We start from the raw sequence: 18,704 nt of genomic DNA, 5'->3' as shown, positions 1-18,704 counted from the left end.
ACCAAACGTGACAGCCAATTTTCTCACAGCAAGATCCCACAAACAACCATGAAGTGAATCACCAATTTATCTGGAGGATTGTTAGTTCAGACACCAGGAGAAACTGTGTTAAATAGTAGCATAGGATCATTATTTACTCAAAGAAGCAGACACATAGCTGAGGCTCTGGCTAAAGCATGAATACCAAGATATTTATGCCGCGCACACCTCTCCTCCCACTCCCTCTTCGAACCCCTCCAGTCCAGTTTCCGCCCTGCCCACAATACAGAGACTCAAATGACATCCTCTCTTATCTGTGACCAGGGCTCCCTCTGCCTCCTTGTCCTCCTGGACCTCTCCGCCACCTTCGACACAGTCAATCACGCCATCCTCCTCCACCGCCTTTCCTCCGTCGTCCACCTCAGTGGGACCGCACTCACCTGGTGCGAGTCCTACCTCACAAACCGCCAGCAGTACATCTGCACAAATGGCTTTTCCTCTCGCTCTCACCCGGTTACCTGCGGGGTACCCCAAGGGTTCATCCTTGGCCCCTCCTCTTCCTAATCTATATGCCCCCTCTTGGGGATGTCATCCGCAGACATGGGACCCATACTCTTTGGCTCTCATCAACGTCTTAAATTGTACGGTTCTCACCTCCTCCACCTACCCGACCTGCCCCTAAAACTCCAAACCCGTATGCAACCTAGGCCTCAGGTTCGACCTCCAATTATCCTTCCTCCCCCACATCCAGTCCCTCACCAGCATCGCTTTCTTCCAGCTCCGACGCATCGCCCGTCTCCACCAATATCTCACCCCAAAAGCCGCCAAAATCCTGGTCCACGCTTGTCACCTATCGGCTGAACTATTAAAATGCCCTCCTTGCCGGTCTCTCCCCTCCACTACCATTCATAAAATCCAGATCATCCAGAATTCTTCCACCCCCATTCTTACCCGCACCAAACTCCACTCCCCGATTACCCCAGTCCTTGCCAGACTGCACTGGCTGCCTGTCCCAGAGAGGATCGATTTCAAGATCCTCTCTTGTTTTTAAATCCCTCCACTCCTCTGCACCCTCCTACCTCTCTGACCTCTCTCTTCACAACAGCACCCGTTGCCTTCGTTCCTCCGGGTCTGGACTCCTCCTTGTCCCCCGAATCCTCCGCTCCACCACCGGCGGCTGTGCCTTCAGCCACTATGCCCCGAGGCTCTGGAACTCCCTTCGGCTCGTCCCCTCTCTTCCTATTTTCAGGTCTCGGCTAAAGACCTTTCTTTTCGACCGCGCCTTTGGTCACCTTCCTCCCCCTGGCTTGGCCCCGGGATCCGTTACTGTGAAGCGCTCTGAGATGCTGTCCAGCGTGGAGGACGCTATATAAATTCAAGTTGTTGTTGTTGAAGATATGAGACTTGAATATGACGCTACTCAACTCTCTTCCTCCCACCTTCGGTACCCAGTGAGAAATTTTATACAGTGGATACACCTTCCACTATATAAAATTTAAATTGTTGTTGAAATGATAGGCCAGTCACCTAACATTTGTGGAAAACATGCAAGAGTTATACAGCAATCAATCATGTGTTTGTGAATAGCTTCACACATTCTAACATCTCTTAATTGTTTGGCTTTGTAGTGAAACTCCAGACCAAACTCCTGATCACAAACACTAGCTCAGGTTCAGATCCCTGGCTGTCCAGCGCCTTGGGACGTCCTCCTGACGTGAAAGGCGCAATACGAATGTAATTTGTTGTAGCTCCACCATCGTGCATCAGACTTTCAGCATATCTGCCCTAATACCTCAATGGTACTCTATCCCACAGTCCCTATGCATTGCCCCCTTCAAGGTCTGCCTCAAGACCTTCCTCTTTAACCATGCATTTGGTCATCTTTCCCTCCCATGCCTCAACACCACCCTCAGCCCCCACCCCTACCTCGGGTGGAAGCCCTGGACTGTCCAGCCCCTTGGGCCGTCCTCCCGACCAGAAAGGTGGTATATAAATGTAAATTTGTTGTCTTTATTCATATACGTGGAGTCCTGTAGCTCAGTGGTTAGAGCACTCGCTTTGCAAGCGAGAGACCTGAGTTCAATTCCAGGCAGGTCAGGGCGAAACCTTGGGCAAGTTTCCTTACTCCACACAGAGCCTAATAATAATCCCTCCAAAACCAAAAACAATAATAAATTGGTCATTTTCAATCTACGACTGTTTGTGGGACATTGCTGTGCGCAATTGGCTGCCGCGTTGCCACAAATATACAGTCAATTCACTTTACAGTGTGTTCTGTGAAGCGCTTTGGGACGTCCTCCCGACGTGAAAAGCGCTATATCAAATGCAAGGATTATTATTATTATTATTATTATACAGTATTACTTGACACTCATCCTGCACTCCACTGCCCAATGCTTTATTTGAAGGGACTTGTTAGAAGGTCAATGTTCATGGCCAAGCAACAATTGGAGAACTGAAAACAAATATTGTACCAAAGAAACATTTGAAAACAAAGTGCTTATGGGCCTGAAAAAAAAATTGAACATTTAATGTGCACTTACATTATTACCCTACCTCTCTTGACCTCCTCTCCCCTCAAAACAGTACCCGTTACCTTCATTCCTCCGGGTCTGGTCTCCTCCTTCAGCCACTATGCCCCGAGGCTCTGGAATTGCCTTCCTCACTCCCTTCGTTTCACTCCCTCCCTTCCTATTTTCAGGTCTCAGCTGAAGACCTTTCTTTTCGAACGCGCCTTTGGTCACCTTCCTCCCCTTCCCCCGGCCCCGGGATCCGTTGCTGTGAAGCGCTTTGAGACGCCGTCCGGCATGGAAGGTGCTATATAAATCCAAGTTGTTGTCATTGCAATTTGGCTGGTTATATTTTCAGAGAGAGGGTCGGTGTAATGATTTAACAATAAACCCTTTATCTCCAAAGTGACCAAAACCAGTCTAATCCCTCTGAAAATGATTGCAATTCCCATGATGTGTCATTAAATCTACCAATTTCTGCTAAATTTGACTCTTTTGTTCACTATGTAACCTTGAATTGTAGACACCTCACGTTACAGGCCTCTTATTGTTTGAAATTAAATAGCACCCAAATCCCAAACTCATTAATTGAGGGTAAAATAGGCCTAACCTATCGCCTGCCCTCAAAAGCACACCATAGATTGGAGACTCACATTAAGTTTACTCCCCTAATGTGATTAACTTGCTGATTTCAGGGGTTTTTTTGCAGTCTTTTTTCAATAGTGTTCAATCAGGATAAACACCAGCCTGATCAACCTGCTAATGAAGTCAAAATTCTTCAGGCTATTTATTGACTTTACTTGTCAGTGCCCACTCGCCAGTTGCTCACATATGGGAGGGAGAAAAAGCAATGCTTTTGAAGCATTCCAATGAAAATTGTTTCCTCCAGTTACACACTCCACGGAGCACCCCGGATTGAGGCCAATCAAAACCATTCTATGGAAAATATAGGAAAGGTTATTTCACTCATTTTCTAAATCAGCATCTTTTCCACTGTCAGCTTGAGGGGAGAACATCAAATTGCTGACAATTCAGTATTCTTCTACTCGAATGGTACACTAATATATCATGTCATCAAGCTTAGTGTGATGAAGGGCATTTCCAGCTAAAAGCTGTAAATCTAATGTGTTCCATTCCATTAGCCACATTGTGGCTGGAATTTAAAATATTACAATTTTGTACTGCAGCTACAAAAATGTTTTGAGAGTTGAATCTTCATAGCAGCAGAACTAAAATCATCTATTTGGCAAAGATCACTGTTCTTTTAATATATTCACAACCTCGGTTACCATTCTCCCCCCGCCAGCCCCCCACCCCAAGTGGCAGCACTAGTTTCTTTGAATAGGCAAGAGTAACAATTCAAACAATTTAACAGATCAATGAAACAACTGGAAAGTCTCCTACAAGCAATTAAAATATTAATTTATCAATTGTCATGGTCATGTAAAGTTTTGTATAGCGTAAAACCATAATCAATACTATGACTGATTGGAATTTACAAGAACTGTACAAATATTTTTGGATCTGTACGAATAGTTCCAATCGACCAGAATCACCTTGTGGTAGCTGTATTCAATTTGCTTTCACTTTTGATTTGGAAAGACCATTTGGACCAACGACAGCAGCACTTCTTCGAGCGTAGTTGGCATTAATGCTGCTTTCTGCTCAGTAATGGCCACTTCAAAAGTGCGCTCTCCAACTGGATTAAAATTGAAATGGCTACTCTGAAAGCATTCCTCTAAAGTGCTAATTCCAGACTCAAGGAACGCACGAAGCAAGCAGGCAGACTATTAATGGACTGGCAGAGGAAACACATCCTCTCAGCCTTGAATTATGCAGCGCTGACCTTTGCTTTGCTAATCCTTGACGACATGTGACCGTCTGCAAACACGTTCCAACACAGAACCGAGACATTATGACGTAACAGTTGCAAAGAACACACAAACTACTCTCCTACGTTCTGATGTACAGTTCTGGTGCGGCCGAGATGGTGAGTTAAGACCCAAGAAATATTGAACCGGTGAACAAAACATAAGTGATGCATAATCACCTTCCAGTTATCCATCCATGAAGCCTTTATGAAGAAGGAATATGGACACAGGAAGAACTCTTTTGGGGCACTCCTATTCTCAGTCCAGGAGATTTCCTCACAAACAGGTCAAGGTGGGATTCTTACCAATTTTACTGAAGGAACCTAACAATGCATTTGGCTTATCCACAATGGTGATAGGCAGGGAATCATTTCTTATTGAAAAGGAATGTAACCCTCCAAATTTCATGGATGACAACGCAAGCAAAAATCTTCACGAAGACAATGTGTTCAGAAATTCTTCACTGATAAGTTCAACACATGCGCAAGTACATACAACACAGACGCTCCCAGGAGTAAGAACCTATGGACATTTAGAATGGTTCCATTATGAACTGCCAGTACCACTCTACCCATCTTTCTGGGATGTTCTCACAAGTAAAGACGGTCCAAAAAAGGCTGAGCAAAATTTTCCAGGAAATGAAATGATCGTTGAAGAAAACGGTAATATGTGCATGTCAATTCCTCGTGCTCTGCCAGCTCTTGAACCATTCAAATGCATCATTACTGCTCATCGAAAGACATCAAAATCACAGAGGGCAACTTTCTCTCAGTTCCTCATCAATGACTATAAATGTGTGAATTTTGAACCATCTCTGACACCATACTGGAAGCAGGAGATCTTCGTTCCATGTCCACTCAAAGAAGCAAAGTATAAAATTCAATGGATTGTGCAGTACAAAAAGCCAAAAGGACGTTAACTAAATCGCATAGTGATTTAAACAGGTTTGGAAAAACACTTTAGAAGTTCAGAAACAAAGTAAATCGACGTTTATTNAAAAAAAACTTCCCGGACAATGCTCGGAGTACATAGATTTTACAATTGATAGAGGGATTCATACAATCCTCAATTTCATCCCACACCAACGGTTCACATCCAGTAAGATTTTTTTGGTTGAAATGATGGAAATTCTGAATATATGTAGAGGCTCCTAGGAGAAAATGTAGTTTCTTACAATTCCTCTGACTTCATTCACTTGTAGGCATTTGCTTTATGTTTAGGCAAGAAGGTGAAGTTAGATGGAACTGGACCCAATAGCATTTCACTGCAACACAGATATACAATTGAGTCTTAGAATCAATGTAAATATGTAATATTACATTTAGGTTTTGAAATAAATGTATTATAAAAGCAGAACCTTCTGCATTAATATTAATAGGTACACTAGTCATGCAAGAGCCACGAGGATTAAAACGTATATTGCCACATTTTTCAGATGGTGGAATATTGCTGTGAAAATGAGTTTGTGAGAAAAAACTGTATTTGTAAGAAACTAAGCAAAATGTTAGCAAACTTAATTTTATAGCAAAATGTTCATACATAGACTCATTTAAAATAATCTAGAGAATAACATTGCAACATTAAATTGACTTGGTAATTGAATTATCCTTTGACTGGAGCATCACTTAGCCTTAACATTTCAAAAGCTTGTGACCTTACCTTATCTTGATCCAGTCATACACATTTTGACTAGCCATCAGCGTCTCCAAATAGTCTCTGCCCAAATAGTAAGGAGGCCTTTCATTGATTTTCTGAGGCACATGTTCCAGCACACCTACTGGAATGTATCTAAAAAGAGAAGAAAAGTAACATGAATCTTTCTACAGCAAAATTGGATCATGTTCACATGCAATGTATCAATGCTAATTTTACAAACCGCCCTTTACCTGCATAAGAATGATAACCACTCTAGGAGGAATGTTCTACTCTTTTCCACTCCTTGTGTGTCAGATCCCCAATGCTCCAGACCGTAGTCCCTGAAATCCTGTAGAATTTCAAACCTCTCTTGAGAAGAGATGTCCCAGTGTCGTTGCTCTTTGATCTCCGTGAAAATCCAGGGCTTAATAAGTGCTCCCCTAGAATTAAATAACACCTCTGACATATTTGTAGGTAATGGCTCATTTTGTATTTTTCAGGAGTCCATTATACAGAAGGAAAACGACTTTACCACTAGATATTTTGTCTCCTCCAGCATATCTATTCAAGGTAGCTAGTGTATACAGTCAATCATAAATAATTAGTTTAGAATCTGTGAAAGCCAATATTTAGCCAAATTCTTTTACAGTAGGTCAAGACCAAATACAAATAGCTACACTTTCCCTCTTGTATAATGTTAATAGTGGCACGTAGATCTAGGTTTGCATTTCAATATTTCTTTCAAAAATACATTAAAATTCAACCCAAAATTCTTGATTTAGGGTTGAATTTTGACAAAAGCAGATAAGACTAAATATTGAAATGCCGACTGCCTGAACTGAATATGGAAAAATTAGATCTTCATCTGTACCACAGTTGTAATAGTTTTCATTAAGAAGTTTTAGTACAAGAAAGTGAATTGGATTAAAATCCTGTTTCACAGTATTTATGATTGTTTATTCAAAAACCATGTGGCACTTTGCTGACTGCTGGAATGTCTTCTGATAATGTTAATGAAATCAGTAAATAAAAGTCTACTTTAAATGAATGGGTCAACAATATTGTTTTCACTAATAATTTGTTGGGCAGCAATGCCAATATAACAAATTTCATGCCTCTCAACAAATACTCTCCTTTAAACAGGTTGCTAAGGTAGATGTAAACACATAAAACCACCAGAGTCTAGTTTGCATTTATAATAAAAAATAATCCTTACATCTGAAATAGCTCTTTATCAGATTTTCGAAACATCTCAAGGTACTTCATAGCATATACTGTGAAGTGAATTGACTGTATATTTTGTGGGAGAAACGCGGCAGCCAATTGTGCACAGCAGTGTCCCACAGACAGTCTTGGATTGAGTGACCAAATTATTATTATTTTTTAAAAATGGATTACTACCTCTGGAAAAGCGATCTGCCAATCGACTGACAGCTGAGTTCGTACTTACCGCTAGGTAAACAGAGACACATGGTTTTTTTCTAGGTAAATATAATATTAATTTGTATAGTGCCTTTCACGTCAGGATAATCAGGGGTTTGGACCCAAGCGGGGTGGGGGGGGGGAGTTGTGGGGGGGAACAGGGAGGGTAGGAAGGTGGCCAAAGGCACGGTCGAAGAGGAGGGACTTAAGACGTGCCTTGAAGGAGGCAAGGGAAGAAGAAAGGCAATGCGAATGTGGGATGGAGTACCAAAGGGTGGGAGCAGAGAAGCTGAAGGCCTGACTGGTGATACTGGGGCGGGCCGGGTGCAGGACGTGGAGCAGGCTGAAGCTTACTGAGCGGAGGGAGCGGACAGGTTGATAAGGGGTTAGCAGGTCACAAAGGTAAAGGTTTCTTTTTCTAAACATTTACTCCAAGTCTTTGGAATTTGCATAGATACACACCTTGCAATCATAATTCCAGACACCCCTGTTGTCTTTGCTTTGTTGGCATCTTCAAATGACAGTATATCTCCATTTCCTGAGGAAAATTAAATATTTTGATGAGACACAACAGATCTATAATCTTTCAACCTAAATTTTCAAATCCCTTTATACTAGCAGCACATAGTGAGTACTGTAGTACAAATAGTTACCATTACCCTTAACTATCTAAATAATCACCTTAAACTATCTGGCAGAGAAAAATAGTTATGTCAGACAGATATAGCTCCCATATCAATACTGAGCTATGTTAAATGAGATACAACTTGCATTATGCGTCCTTCATGCAGGATAGCATCTCGGGAGCGCTGCAGAGATATGCTGTTCGAATGATCTTTTCTGCCATGCCCAACATATTTGATGAACAAAGTCAGAACATCCAAGATTAGAATGTTTTTTTGTTTGGGGTGAGGTGTCCTGTTGGAAAGATCTTTGGGAGGAAAATTAACTGTGAATTTTACAAGTCAGAAAGCTTTCTGTAAATCTACAAGTGAACAGTATAATTAGATGCAATTTGGTTCTCCACCCTCATCTGAGAACATGTTGATACTACAGAAAGTAAGAAACGTGTTAACTGGAACTATTAAAGTGCAGTTGAAATGCACAACATAGAGCAATGGTCAATTACTTAATATACAGCATCAAAGTCATACCCACCAAAAAGTGGCATTGGATTAGCCAGTCGAGCACAGTCATTAATGTAGTCCCAGTCTGACAATTTAGTATAACGTTGTTCCCGGGATCTGCCATGGAGCTACAACAACAATTTGCATTTATATAGCACCCTTCACATAGGCTAACATCACAGTGTTTCACAGTGGCAACTGAACACAGAGCAAGGGGGAAAGTAACCATAGGCACAATTGAAGAGGTAAGTTTTAAGACTGATTTAAAAAAAGCGAGAGAGGAGAGCAAGGGGCGAGAGGAAGGATGAGATTGAGAGATAGAAGTTGGGAGTTACAGAGGTTAGGTTGACTGAAGTGATTGCAGTGGCTGAAGGTTCAGCCAGCAATGGTGATGTGGAAGGAGGCTGTGAGTCATGAAGCAGGGATAGGTGGGGAGGCAGACCGGAGAGGAGCAAAAAGGATGGGTAATGGAGGAGAGAGAGGTCACTAGAAGACAGGGTACAGAAGAGGAAAATTGTGGAGGGTTAGTAGAAGGAAGCAGGAAGAGGATGACACAAAAGCAGAAAATGTAACACAACAACCAAAACAACAAGTTAGCTATGTCCTACAGGTTAGTTACTTTAAAATCGCAATTATGATTTTCATGTCTGTATGCCTTTGATTTCTTTATTTCAGAATTTCCAGTTGTTATATTTCAATAGGTTTACAGTATTTGGAAACTTAAAACAACTGTAGCACTTTCAAGCAGTAGTAGATTATCTAACTGGCCTGTCTACCCATTCAACATCCCCAAAAAGGGACTCTTTCATTTCCACAAACATATCTAGTTTCTTTTTTTTTAAACATTGTTTGGCTATCTATGCTGTTAAACTGTTCCAAAATGCCAACCACTAATTAACTAAAAATAAATTGCTGTACATCCTAGTGGCTGTTCCTGTGCTTACTTTGAAGCACTGAGCCCTTGTTTATAAAACTATTTGAAACTACTCTGTCCCCAGACCTGAAACTATTCAGTTGTACTTTGAATATGAGTGTATAGTTCGGTAATCTTATTGACCTGTCAGCCTGAGGTACAGTTTAACCAGCAATAGAACATGAATCAGATGTCAGGGTTCACTGAAATCATTTCACTATTTTGTTTCCACTAGAAACTCTGACAAGATCAGTCATGAAATAATTGCAGCAAACAATATGCTTTGAGATGTCTCAAATACATGATAAGGGACTATATCAAATGCAAGGATTATTATTAAATGTACTTACAGTAACTAGAGAAACCCCCCAATCCCTTAGATTGGGTATTAATTTGTGAGCAATGTTGACTTTTTCATGTACTCCAGTTCTTATTTTCACAGTGAGTGGAACATCCAGTACCTATAATAAGTCACGGACACACTTTGGGTTTCACACAAAGAAATGTGGATTTTTAAAAAAAAATTGTAGACTTTCTTCTCACCATCCTCCCTCCCACCCAACCCCAAATAAAAAATAGAAACTACTTACAGAGTTCATTCCTTTCACAATCTGCTCAAACTTGTTTAATCGATTCATTAATCCACAGCCACCTCCCTGTAAAGGGTTGCCATTATTAGATGAAAAGTTTGCAAATAAATCCATGTGCTCAACAAGCAAAGTTTGTATACATTTAACATAAGAAATGCTAGACCAAAAAAGACCAAGGTCCACCTAATTCGCCTTTCACCTTCCTAGCGGTCGCATGCACATATGTCCCAAAATACCTATGTACTATATCCCATAATGTTATTTCCTAAAAGAAAACTATCTAATCTGTGTTTGAAAGAATCAACATTTCCTGCTTCAACCGTCTTCCTAGGGAGCTTGTTCCACAGGTTCACTATTCGCTCACTGAAATAGTGTTTGCGTATTCATTCTGAATTTACCCCCTTGAATTGAAGGTTGTGTCCTCTGGTTTTACTATTCTGGACAATTTGAAACAATCTGTCATTATCTGTATTGTCTTGCCCCTTTGGAATCTTAAAGACAGCAATCATGTCAGGGTCCTACTTACTGCTAGGTAAACAGGTATGTGGAGTAAGGAAGCTTGCCCAATGTTTCGCCCTGGCCGGGAATCGAACCCTGGTCTCTCATGTGCTCTAACCACTAAGCTACAGGACTAATAGCTCCTATCTCATGTCCTTCTCCCTCTGTTACATGTTTTTCCATTGTTTTCCTCTATTGGTGATTAGTCAAAATATGTCTTAAAGCCATATTCTTCTATATGTTCTTCTACAGCAATGCACTGCTTTTGTAACAAACAGTTAAACATACACATTCAAATTTGTTGGTGGAAAACTTACCTTGTGATATACAAGATCTATTGGGCATCCCACATTAATATCAACAAAGTCCACATTTATAGTCTGGTTTAGAAGTTCTGCACATTTTGTCAAAGTGTCAGGAAAAGCACCCTCTAGCTGTAGGAAAGAAAACATTTTAGCACACTTCCTGCAAAAAGTTACATAGATTTACATTGACTGCACAGCACTGAAAGTGGCTATTTAGCCCAACCAGTCCATGCCAGAGTTTATACTCCACATGTCTACACCCACTCCGTCCCTTGCCCTTCTATTTTTCTCCCTCATGTGTAAAAGCAATTGATCACAATGGGTTGGGGTTGCTTCCTCACATTTTGCTGTTTGCTAACACGGGTGAAAAACCCTAAAGAAAACACATTTTGGTAGTTGTGGAATCCCCTTTTTATTTTATTAATCATAGATTTCTACTTCCCTTTGCTTTTTATTATTGATAAATGAAATCAGAAGTCTGATACAGTTCATAGAGGGTCAATATGTTACAATACTGGAATTTCTTATGAGTCACTGACATCATTTCCTGCGTGCAGAACGCACATGCAGAACACAGGAACTGATGTCAGTGGTGACCTCGCAACACAGAAAGCAGACATTTATAATGTGGGAAGCTGGATGGACCAGGCGTAGCTCGATCTTCCCATGTAACATAGGCCCACAGTGTACCTATGCTATAAGTGGGCCTGCAGTCAGACCATCTTTTTATGGAGTTGAATTATATTGAAAATTTAGTGCTGGAAATACATTCCTTTAAAATGACCATCTTCACGAAAATATAGAGAGACTACTCCAGGTGACTCATCCTCTAATTGGCCACACAGAAATGAACGCTAATGCTCTCACTGACACTTTAATAGAATGGTGAAGATAAGGACCGCATTGATGCGGGTACTGCCAGTCTAAACACATCATAGCACACCAGGGCACACATCCTTCAAGTAAAGAATAAGTAACTGCTGAATGCAACACAAACCTGAACTCCAAAGATATCTTCCGTATAATGACGTTTCAGGAGTGCCCACTCAGAAGACTGGCCTTGCAAAAGGTTTGTACACATTGCCATCTCACCACAAGTGATGTCAGCTCCAAACCTTTTACATATTCGACGGAAAGGTAGATTTCCACACTGGAAAGAAAGGAATTGGAAAAGGTTGGTGATATCAGATTTTTATTGTGAAGTGAGACAAACCAAAAAGACAGCACAATAGAGCATTTCTCCATTCCTTGGTATTTGTATATCTATCAAGACTTCTGGGGGTTAGAACTATAGAACCTCACAACTAAGATTTGGCCCATCATGTCTGTGTTGGCTCTTTTAAGAGCAATCCCTTCAATCCCATTTACCTGCACTTTCCCACAGACCTGCATCAAAGCCAACTTTGACTAGTTGGCGAAAAGCATTCAACAGCAACCAGACAGTAAACACACTCATCCTCCAAGGAAATGTGGCGACTTCATAACCTAGCTATTTGGCAAGGTACAGAGCAATCGTCAGGGATTGAAACTGCATCATCTCACTGAGTGCACTGAATATTAGTTCAGTCACCTTGATTCTCCATTGTAACCTGTCCTGGTCTCAATTTAAGATGAGTGATAATTGCCTACCAAAGGCATAGGTGTTCTGACCTCAAAGAATAATCTTTCATCCATTTTGGTGTAATTTCAGCAACTTGGAATGCACGAACTGAACTGCATACAATTTTACTTACTGTTGTGAGTGGTGCAAGATAAAGCTTATCCTTGAAGTTCAACTGGAAAAAGGAGGAAAAATATAATGTAAATATTCGAATGAAGACTGGATGTTCGCTAAATAAGAGTAGTTAGTTTCATTGTTAACCTCTAAATTCACAACAAGTGCAATCTTAACAGAGCTATCAGCTTGGAAGATATGTTAAGAGCAATAATTTCAGTGACTAGTATAGCTCCTTTTATAACCCATACAGATACTCTTGTGTTTTATATTAAAATCGAGAAGCTTCTGGAGAAAGCATAGGAGGCAAATTCTCTGTGTGTGGGTACACTCAGCGTGTTCGATGAGTGTTAAATCTTATGCTAAAAATAAACCATCATGAACAGTAAGATCATTAGTTAATGATTATAGCACCAAACCCTCACTAAATATATAGTAGCCCTGTACAATAGGTAAAAATATATGCAATTGCAAAGAGACTAAGAGTAAATATAAACTCATGAAATTATGTTAATACTTATTTTAAGTGTTTATAGGAATTTTTAATTTATATTTTCACATTCCTCTCCATCAATCTTTACATTTTCTTATTCTGAGTTATCCCTCCCCACTGCACTTCATGGAAATTGATACTTTAAGCCCCTTAATGTAGTTAATGTCTGGGCTCCAGTTGTGCAACCCAACTTTATGCTGGAAAATGTCAAGAGGTTACTGTGTTTTTTTAGTGACTGGAGAGGACCAACAATTTATTACCTCATGCCAGATTTTTTAATCCTATTTCTCCATGTTTTCTCCATCCTCTTGATGCTCTTACCACTTTCCAAGTATCCATTTATTTTCCCTTTTAAACATCTTTATTCTCTCTAGCTTTACCACAATATATTGGATTAAGATCATTAGGGATCACTATCAGGGTAAGCAAACCATGCCTATCCACAGTTTTTAATACAGTTATTGCTGCATTAGGATTACGAGGGGCAGAGGCACATGAGGTATCAACACCAGCTCAGATTGATTAGCCAAATGGCCTGTTTCCATGCTCAAGATTCTATGTAATTCTACGAATTTAGAGATTACCATTCTCACTTGGCGATTGTCATATAAAGTAAGATTAGCTGCATAAAGTCATCTTAGGGTGACCCAAGAAATTTAAACACTGATATTCCAAGTTATTTTCCTGCACTGGTATTAAAAGCAATAAAGGAGACTCACCGTTTTCTTCTCACAGGATCGAAGCTTGATGATGTCTTCATCCAGTACAGCACCCAACAATTTTGCAGAGGCCATTTGATCATTAACTTCTTGAACAGAATTCTCTTTACCCATTTCCATCCCTGGAGTAAGAACATTTTTGTTTGTTTCATCAATGGTCTGCTTTGCTTCAGACAGCAGACCATTATCCAGTTTGCTTTCCGTACAGCAAGGCATATCCTGTGGCTCTACAATTCTTATGCTGTTCGGTTCTGCAGAGGTTTGCTCTACTATGGCTGCACTTGAAATAGAAAGATCTGGACTTAATTCATCACCAAGCTTTGATGGGCTATCCGCTGCGTTCTTTCCTGCATTGCCCTTTTTGTCGCATTCATTACTTTGGTTCAACTGCTTCAAGTATCGATCGGAATTGTTAAAAGAGAACTTCTTTTTGCGGAGCACCTGTTGCAGTTGCTTGCTTAGACTATTCTGGACAATCACCTTTTCTTGCCATTTCTTCACCAGATCCTCATTAACCAGGCTCCGGTTATTTGCTCCAATGTGAGATTTTGCATAGCGACAGCTAATGCCATACTGACACTTTCCAAACATGTCATACAAGTAACATCGATCTCCAAGATCAGCGGGTTTGGTTTCCAGATACTTAGATACATCATGCAAAAATCTACATTTGTCACCATAGTAACATTTCTGTGCTGGTTCCTTAAGAAAGCAAATCATAAATTAGTCTTTGGTAGAAGTAAATTTAAAAGATTAATTATTTAACAGTGAATGTACAATATTACTCAAAATATATTTTACGGAATTATATGTCAACAAACTTTAAAACCATGATAATAACTAGCATTAATCATCAACTTTATTTTCTGTTCAGACATTAGATTTACTTGCTCAAATGTCTGTGGCAAAATTATAGCAGTCGACCTGAAACCTTGTCTTTCAAAGGCAATGACCACAAAACATAGCCCAAGGCAGTTTTACAATTAATATTTAATTGCTGGAGATGAGAGAAATGAAAGGAAGTGATAGAGGTGTTTAAAATTATGATAGGATTTGATAAGGTGGGTACTTATGGCTTGTTGACTATCCAAAACAAGGGGACATTAACATGTGTGAAAGGGAGTTTTGGAGGAACATCTCTACAGAAAGAGTGGCAAGAATAGATTACCAGGGAAGGTCATTGAAGCAATTTGCTGCATAAACAGGTACACGAGGCAACTTGATAAACTTTTGGAGATAGTAGAGGAAGGGGGAGAATAATAATGTATTCAGATAATGGAACCACTGCTAGCTTCTCAGACTCCTCATCACTCTACTACTGATTTTACATCAAGTTCTATGAAATCTTTTTGGTTGAAGGAACACACTATTGCAGACAAGTAGGCAAGACATGGCTTCACATTTGACATGTGTGCCAATGATCTACATAGTGCTTGCATCAAAGCAAACACCATAAAGCTAACTTTAAGATGTCCTAAAAGTGTCAATATCAACTGCTCCCCTGTACTGTGGAGTTTCTGGTCACAGGATTCATAAATATTCCTTTACCCCAGCTGTTTAAAATCCTGCAAATTACATTTAAAATAACATTAGACCTTTACACTGCTACATCATATTTATACTAACCCGACACACTGATGAACATAACTTTTGTGTTTGATACTGGTTGGGCTTCATGTGTGGCCTGTGTTTATTTTGGCCTCGAACTCTTCTTTTAGCTTCCTTCCTTTCCTCTTCTTTTGGACACATTTCTCCATTTTCTTTTTCATGCACATTTTTGTCTTGAACACTACTGCTTTCTTCATCCAGTTTAATCCTTTTCACTTTATGTTTTAGGAGCTCATCAGCTGCAGTATCTTCTACCACTTCTCCAGCTTCTGTATGACTGTCAGGGTTCTTTGGATCGTTGCCACTTTCAATATATTCATGGAAATGATCTTTATTAGTAAGATACCTGTAACACAAAGGTCTCTGAAATATTGTTCGCCCACAAAATAGTCACTACACTTTACAGTGTATCCTGTGAAGTACTTTAACATGTCCTCCCAACATGAAAGACACTATACCAAATGCAAGGATCATTAATATACTGTATTAAAACTGACCCACAATACAGTTGCAATGAGGTAACGACATACTGAGTTTCCTTATTTTGAAAATTTAAATATCGTAAGCTCAAATCTAAAATAATTTTGGAGAATGTATTTATAAAGATCTACTGTAAAACATCCATACAATATAAATTTATATTTAACAAGCACCTTTTACGTTGGAAGGTCATCCCATGGCTTGGCACCCAAGCAGGGAGTGTCAGCTGAGGGGAATGGGGAGAGAAAATATGACCAAAGGTATTGGCAAAGAGGTAGGTCTTGAAACAGACCTTAGAAAAGATCAGGGACAGAGCAAGTCAGAGGGGCTCCAGGATGGAGTATCAGGGAGTGGGGGCAGATAGTGCTACAATGATGTGCCACCTCTCACGTCAGGAAGATGTCTCAAAGCACTCAAAGCACAGGAGGATGTCTCAAAGCACTTTGTTTTGTAAAATTATTTTTTATAAAACTATTGTTTTGTAAAACACATATTAAAACGCTACTGAAATTATGTTCAATGGAAAGAGGCGACTGAAAGCGTATATCCTAGCTGTTTCAAATCCTGCAATTTACATTTAAAATAACATTATTAGATTTTCTAATATGCCACACCATATTTATACTAAACCGGCAAACTGATGAACATAACGTTTGTGTTGGGTGATTTATTTCAATACTAAATGTCTATCAGACGTAATAATTAAAGCCCCTATCAAAGCAACCTCCTTGTGAAGTGACTTACTGAGGCTTGATGAGTGCCACTCCCAAGTTGGTCCCACGATTTGTACTGGCGGAGTTGCTGACATCTCCTCCTTCAGCCATATCAAGAACAGTTATACTTTGTAAGCCTCTAGGAAACAAAACAAAATGGGCATTGGCAGCAGCATTACACTCAGAGCAAGAGTTTATTCACTATAAACATATAGGTGGACAAATCCGCCGAAACACTACTGCCGTGAGCGAGTGGTAAACGTACGGAACAGGAACAGGCTCACCGGGGAGACGGTGGGAACAGGAGATGTTTGTTTTGGGAACAATTTGGATGGATTTCTGCTGGAAAGTAACCTCAGGACACAGCATGTAGTTCGGGGCACGACATGTCAAGTGACTGGCAGGAGGGTGGAAGGCGAACTGGATGGATGTTGGGGCTCTTTCGCGGAGCAAGTTCTCGTGTTGTTATTAACCGCCTCTCCCTCCCCTCCCAACACAGACACTGTCTGCCAACACTCAGCGGCCAAACACCGCAGTAATGGTGGTGAACCCGCAGGAGAGGAAGGGCGGGTGCAAAGGTTACCTGTGGGCATCAGCAACACCAGCACAGTGTGTGCCAAGTGATTAACAGGAGGACGTTCACAGCCAAAGAAGAATCAACCGCTCTCCGCCTCCGCCTCTCCTCCTCCCACCCCGGGCCGCTGCCGGGGGACCGACACGTGCAACACACACACACACACACACCGGGAGTGCAGCGCGCAAACTGCTCCCTCTGCAGCCCTGAGCACCACCAGCGGGTCCGCGGGACACAGCCCCCACCCGCGGAGAGGGGCTGCGGCACACAAGTGGCTCCTCTGCTGATGGTGGGGGGGGGGAGTGGGGGATTAAAGCTGCAGCTGCTTTTCTCGTGGGTTTAAAATGAGTTGTTTTTTTGTTTGTTTGTTGCGTTTTTCAGGGAGAGCAGTGTCTCTCACGTCTGCAAAGGAGAGCAGTGTCTCTCACGTCTGCAAAGGAGAGCAGTGCCTCTCACGTCTGCAACTGGCAAAAAAAACACACACTCTGGTGGGTGCCGCAGCTGTCAACATCTGGGAAGCGTCTGCAATGACTTCGGGGCTGAGCTGCAGGCGCACCACTTCAGGCAGACAACCATTTCCTTTTCGAAACAGCAGCAATGCCCTTCGAACTGCTGGCTTTGTAGAATTGTACCGCAGCAAAACCCAACTGGATTACATTTGAAACCACAAGCATGCAAAACAAAATGCCAGTCACGCGAGCTTTGCGAATTTGCTCGAAATTATTCTCTTTGACGTTTTTTTTTAACATATCACTGCACATATTTGTGACACCTAAGATAAATGCTCTAGTTTGATGAAACAGTAGAATAGTTTTGGGGTCAACACGACATGCATCTTAATCCTCAGTCCCACCTTTCACAAACTGCGGACTATACAGATTCTCCACAGCCAGTATCCCTCTCCTGCACCAAGCTCTGTCAGCCTATCACCTAACTGTCTCCCTTATCCCTCAATAGATTATATTAATATTCTTGTTCTCATTTTCAAAGACACCCAAGACCTTCCACTACCCTATCTCTGCAATCTCCTGCAACACTAATCCCACAACCATTCCTCTGCTCCACAAATCCCAGCCTCCTTCATTTGCCTCCAACCCAACCATCAGCAAATCACCTTACCTACACCCCAATCCCTGCATCTCACTATTCTCTTTCTGCTCTCAACAACCTTTGAGAAAGCAGGAAATTGGAATTGAAAGGATTAGTTGAGGTACAGATCAGCAATGATCTAGTTAAATGGTGGAACAGGCTCAAAGGGCTGAATGAACTCCTCCTCCTACGTTCCTATGTACTGGAAGCCTTGCTTCAAAATCTTCATACAGTACTATTAATTTTATTACAACCACTACGACTTACAGTATTAAGCCTTTGTCCTTGATAATGTATTGGTATTGGATTGTAATAGTGTACTACGGCTGCACTGAAATAACTCACCAAACATGCTTTGACTATCTTCCTTGGAGGTTTCGTTGGAACTGAGCTGGCTCCAAGGTGATATGTTTGGCAACGAAATGTTGAAATAAAGTCAATCCTCTGTAGTGGTCTTGGAAGTC

At 41.0% G+C, this 18,704-nt stretch overlaps 1 protein-coding gene across 1 annotated transcript; it reads right to left on the bottom strand.

Moving 5' to 3' along the window:
• Positions 1-5,334: 5,334 nt before the first annotated feature.
• Positions 5,335-17,343, bottom strand: dus3l (dihydrouridine synthase 3-like (S. cerevisiae)). The gene is made up of 14 exons (XM_042332334.1): positions 17,161-17,343; positions 16,609-16,716; positions 15,403-15,730; positions 13,777-14,478; positions 12,584-12,625; positions 11,848-12,000; positions 10,863-10,979; positions 10,048-10,113; positions 9,808-9,918; positions 8,576-8,672; positions 7,880-7,955; positions 6,247-6,435; positions 6,020-6,148; positions 5,335-5,624 (listed from the first exon to the last, which is right to left on the bottom strand). The coding sequence occupies exons 2-14, from the start codon at positions 16,686-16,688 to the stop codon at positions 5,552-5,554; spliced, it is 2,163 nt and encodes a 720-aa protein (XP_042188268.1). The 5' UTR covers positions 16,689-16,716; positions 17,161-17,343; the 3' UTR covers positions 5,335-5,551.
• Between the last annotated feature and the right edge of the window lie 1,361 nt (positions 17,344-18,704).

The sequence above is a fragment of the Callorhinchus milii genome, unplaced genomic scaffold (assembly GCF_018977255.1).
Source record: "Callorhinchus milii isolate IMCB2004 unplaced genomic scaffold, IMCB_Cmil_1.0 Scaffold2, whole genome shotgun sequence".
Lineage (NCBI taxonomy): Eukaryota > Metazoa > Chordata > Chondrichthyes > Chimaeriformes > Callorhinchidae > Callorhinchus > Callorhinchus milii.
Note: the sequence above shows the minus strand (reverse complement) of the source record. Positions and strands in the feature narration are given on the sequence as shown.